This window comes from Palaemon carinicauda, chromosome 7 (assembly GCF_036898095.1).
Source record: "Palaemon carinicauda isolate YSFRI2023 chromosome 7, ASM3689809v2, whole genome shotgun sequence".
NCBI lineage: Eukaryota > Metazoa > Arthropoda > Malacostraca > Decapoda > Palaemonidae > Palaemon > Palaemon carinicauda.
In genome coordinates, this window is record NC_090731.1 from 2,772,193 (window position 1) to 2,777,518 (window position 5,326).

Consider the following 5,326-nt stretch of genomic DNA (forward strand, 5'->3'; position numbering starts at 1 on the left):
TTTCTTAAGTGTTTTTACTGTACTGATAACGCTTAATAAAAAAAGAAGCCTACATATTTATTTCATAAATACTTTTGCTTCTTTCTTCCTAATCGAGTAGTTGAATCAGTAGAACTTCAAAAGTTTAAACTTACAGCAAATGTTTTTATGTTGAACAGGCTGACATGAGTCTTTTTATAGTTTATATATGAAATATCTGTTCTTATGTTGTTACTGTTCTTAAAATATTTAACTTTAATTGTTTATTTCTTCTCATATAGTTTTATTCCTTATTTCCTCTCCTCACTGGGCTATTTTTCCCTGTTGGAGCCCTTGGGCATAGCATCTTGCTTTTCCAACTAGGGTTGTAGACTAGCAAGTAATAATAATAATAATAATAATAATAATAATGATAATGCTGTTTGCCTTTTGAAATTTATCAACTGATGCCAGCAAAAAAAAAAAAAAAACAACAACATCAACAACAACAACAACAACAACAGCAACAACAACAGCAGCAACAACAACAGCAACAACAACAACAACAACAACATAGTTTTATAGCTATTCCATAACGAATACTTACTATTGCAAAGTACTGTACGTTTTACGTGAATTCGAATATCTATAGAAGTTTAGATAAAGATGTAATCCATTTATTCAAGCTGACTTACTCCAGGAATCTGGTGGCACGTAAATAGAGTAATTTTGTCTTTTGATACATAATTGATTACAAATTGAGCTAACGATATAAAATTACCTGTATTAACGAGGTAACGGAGCTTAGTTCCAGTAATAGCATGCATCCCTGCCCATTATGATTAGCCAAATGAACCAATCTCTTCCATCAATCAATCAATCAATCAATCAACCAGTCTCTACCGTCTAAAGACGACTTGGCAACTGCACGCTCAACATTTAAACGAATTCCACTCTGAAGGGGGAGTGCATGTACGAGCGTTCGTTCGTATGTGCGTCGAGGAACTCTACTACTCCCCCCGTGCTGAGAGAGAGAGAGAGAGAGAGAGAGAGAGAGAGAGAGAGAGACCATTCCTTCTGGCCGCCTTCGCCGTCAGTCGCCGAATTCTGCCCTAGTGTGTCTTGAAGACGGTCTAGCAAGAGGAGTTGATGTACGATTTCTCAAGACTCGTTTTGCGAAAAAACGCCCAGATTCCGGAAGATTATCCTTGTGACTTGTGAAGACGATGTGTACATGTGTCACGAGATGGCTGGGAGTCGGTACTCTCGAGTGTGCGTGGTGATAAAGTAGTTACGAAAATATGAAGAGCAGAAGGCGTTTGGGACGAACCTTGCCGTGCGTTCAATACTGAGCAGTTCGGAGACTTGCATAGCTTATGTTGTGGCTTGTGGGTCCTTCTTTTTTTTTTTAAGTAGGCGGGCGACCTGTAACTTTTTAAGATGCAGGTTGTCTTTCGCTTTTTTAACAGAGGCGAAGGGGGATATATAAAGGGAAGTATGTGGAAACGTGAAGTATGAGCAATTAGAATAGTGACTAATGATTGCTCGTGACTGATTAGTTTTAGCTGAGCAGGAAGAAAATCACCTGATACTGAATATTATTATTATTATTATTATTATTATTATTATTATTATTATTATTATTACTTGCTAAGCTACAACCCTAGTTGGAAAAGCAGGATGCTCTAAGCCCAGGGTCCCCAACAGAGCAAAATAGCCCAGTGAGGAAAGGAAACAAGGGAAAATAAAATATTTCAAGAACAGTAACAACAATAAATTATTCCCTATATAAACTATAAATACTTAAAAAAAAAAAACAAGAGGAAGAGAAATAAGATAGAATAGTGTGTCCGAGTGTGTCCTCAAGCAAGAGAATTCTAACCCAAGACAGTGGAAGACCATGGTACAGTTGGTATTATTTTCGATTGAATTTGATAATATGAGAGAGGTCCCCTAGCTAGTGTAGGAGGTAGAGAGCCAGGGCCAGGATGCCCAAGTGTGCCCATACCACCCAGGTCTTCCCATGTCACTCCAGTGCCCTTGAACCCAGAGAACTTTGCAAGGTGTTATCGAAATTGCGAGATAATTGCAAAGATTTCACATTCCATCACCTGTGAGATTCACAATCACCTGTTGAATTGTGTTGCTGGAACTTCACTAAAAATGATATACAAAACATGAATAATTAAGGAACTACGTGAATTAATTTCCGAGAGAGAGAGAGAGAGAGAGAGAGAGAGAGAGAGAGAGAGAGAGAGAGAGACGCAATCCACACGGCCCAATCCATTGACGTTTTATATCGGCAAGCAACAAATCTTTCGATGTCGCAAGACGTGAGTTTAACACCGAACCGCCAAGACTGACTGCAAGGCGAAATTTGGGGAGGGGGAGAGGGAGAATGGCCCTGCTTTCGTCCTGTTTGTGTTGTAGCCTTCTCCTCGGCTCGATCATCGCTGGCGTCTACGTAACGGTAAGTAGTGATCTCATCTCTCGTCCAGGATATTTCGAGGCCGCTTTTGCTGTTCTTTAGGATGATGATATATTTCCGATACTGGATTATGTAAAGGTTCAATATTTCCGTTTTGCTGTTCTTTAGGATGATAATATATTTCCAATACTAGATTATGTAAAGGTTCAATATTTCCGTTTTGCTGTTCTTTAGGATGATAATATTTCCTATATTGGATTATACCAACGTTCAATATTTCCTCTTTGCTGTTCTTTAGGATGGTGATATATTTCCAATATTGGATTACAGTATACCAACGTTCAATATTTCTTCTTTGCTGTTCTTTAGGATGATAATATATTTCCAATATTGGATTATACCTACGTTCAATATTTCCTCTTTGCTGTTCTTTAGGATGATGATATATTTCCAATACTGGATTATACCAACGTTCAGTATTTCCTTGTTCTTTAGGAAGATAATATATTTCCAATATTGGATTATACCAACGTTCAATATTTCTTCTTTGCTGTTCTTTAGTATGATGATATATTTCCAATATTGGATTATACCAACGTTCAATATTTCCTCTTTGCTGTTCTTTAGGATGATGATATATTTCCAATACTGGATTATACCAACGTTCAGTATTTCCTTGTTCTTTAGGAAGATAATTTATTTCCAATATTGGATTATATCAACGTTCAATATTTCCTCTTTGCTGTTCTTTAGGATGATGATATATTTCCAATATTGGATTATACCAACGTTCAATATTTCCTCTTTGCTGTTCTTTAGGATGATGATATATTTCCAATACTGGATTATACCAACGTTCAGTATTTCCTTGTTCTTTAGGAAGATAATATATTCCCAATACTGGATTATGTAAAGGTTTAATATTTCCGCTTTGCTGTTCTTTAGAATGATGATATATTCCCGATACTAGAATATATAAAGGTTCAATATTTGCGTTTTGCTGTTCTTTAGGATGATATATTTCCAATATTGGATTATATCAACGTTCAATATTTCCTCTTTGCTGTTCTCTAGGATGATGATATATTTCCGATACTGGAATATATAAAGGGTCAATATTTGCGTTTTGCTGTTCTCTAGGATGATGATATATTTCCAATACCGTATTAAACCAACGTTCAGTATTTCAGTATTTTGATTTATGGGAGTTCAAAAAGACGACCTAAGTAATTTTTTTAAAATTGATATCATGCTTCATTTACGTATACTGAGACACTGCCATAAGTATTTATATTTCTTTTTTCTTTTTAATATCTAATGGGATATTTTGAGTTGAAATGTTGAGTTTATGATGGGGATAAAACAATCCAACGTTTTGAAAGTTCCATTATTTGATTATACCGGTATATATATATATATATATATATATATATATATATATATATATATATATATATACATATATATATATATATGTATATATATATATATATATATATATATATATATATGAATATATATGTATATATATATATGTATATATATATATATATGAATATATATGTATATATATATATGAATATATATGTGTATATATATATATATATATATATATATATATATATAATTGTTTATATATCATTTAAAATCTTTCATGGTATCTGTCAACTGATTCATTTGCAGTGCAGTAATTCAAGTTGAAATGGCAGCAGTCATTTTTTTTTGAGTTTTGAATTGTGACTGAAAACAGGACTATTAATTTTCCCATAAGTTGAATTGAAATAAACTTATCTGACTGATTTGAATAATCACTGCTGTGAATAATCTTTGCTGTGAATAATTATTGCTGTTAAGAATTCATATAAGTTAATTTGGAATAAACTTATCTGACTGATTTGAATAATCATTGCTGTGAATAATTCCTATAAGTTGATTCGAAATAAACTTATTTGACTGATTTGTATAATTAGTGCTGTGAATAAACATTGCTGACTGATTTGAATAATCATTGCTGTGAATAAACATTGCTGACTGATTTGAATAATCATTGCTGTGAATAAACATTGCTGACTGATTTGAATAATCATTGTTGTGAATAAACATTGCTGACTGATTTGAATAATCATTGCTGTTAAGAATTCATATAAGTTGATTTGGAATAAACTTATTTGAATGATTTGAATAATACTTGCTGTGAATAATTCCTATAAGTTGATTCGAAATAAACTTATTTGACTGATTTGTATAATTAGTGCTGTGAATAAACATTGCTGACTGATTTGAATAATCATTGTTGTGAATAAACATTGCTGACTGATTTGAATAATCATTGCTGTTAAGAATTCATATAAGTTGATTTGGAATAAACTTATTTGAATGATTTGAATAATACTTGCTGTGAATAATTCCTATAAGTTGATTCGAAATAAACTTATTTGACTGATTTGTATAATTAGTGCTGTGAATAAACATTGCTGACTGATTTGAATAATCATTGCTGTTAAGAATTCATATAAGTTGATTTGGAATAAACTTATTTGAATGATTTGAATAATACTTGCTGTGAATAATTCCTATAAGTTGATTTGAAATAAACCTATTTGACTGATTTGAATAATCATTGCTGTGAATAAATATTGCTGACTGATTTGAATAATCATTGCTGTGAATAAACATTGCTGACTGATTTGAATAATCATTGCTGTGAATAAACATTGCTGCGAATAATCATTGCTGTGATGTGGCTGGATTTAAAAGCTGCGTAATTCTACCTTTACTGACCGTCCAGCTCCGCGTAGACCACAGGCAGTATACTTGGAAGGTAGTTGAACCACTCTTGGGCTGGGGACTGGGAGGGGGATAGGCCCGGGGTGGCGGAGTTTCGGGGGGTGGGGGGTGGGGGGTGGGTGAGGGGGGGGGATTCTAGGCTGTACTGTAACA

General features: G+C 33.7%; 1 protein-coding gene across 1 annotated transcript in view; it reads left to right on the plus strand.

Annotated features, from left to right (window-relative positions):
• The first annotated feature begins 1,042 nt into the window (after nt 1-1,042).
• The window catches only part of LOC137643448 (uncharacterized), a 32,147-nt gene continuing 27,863 nt past the window's right edge, over nt 1,043-5,326 (plus strand). The window contains exon 1 of the mRNA XM_068376229.1: nt 1,043-2,428. Within this exon, the coding sequence (XP_068232330.1) occupies nt 2,357-2,428 (72 nt within the window). The 5' untranslated portion in view covers nt 1,043-2,356. The remainder of the gene's footprint in view (nt 2,429-5,326) is intronic.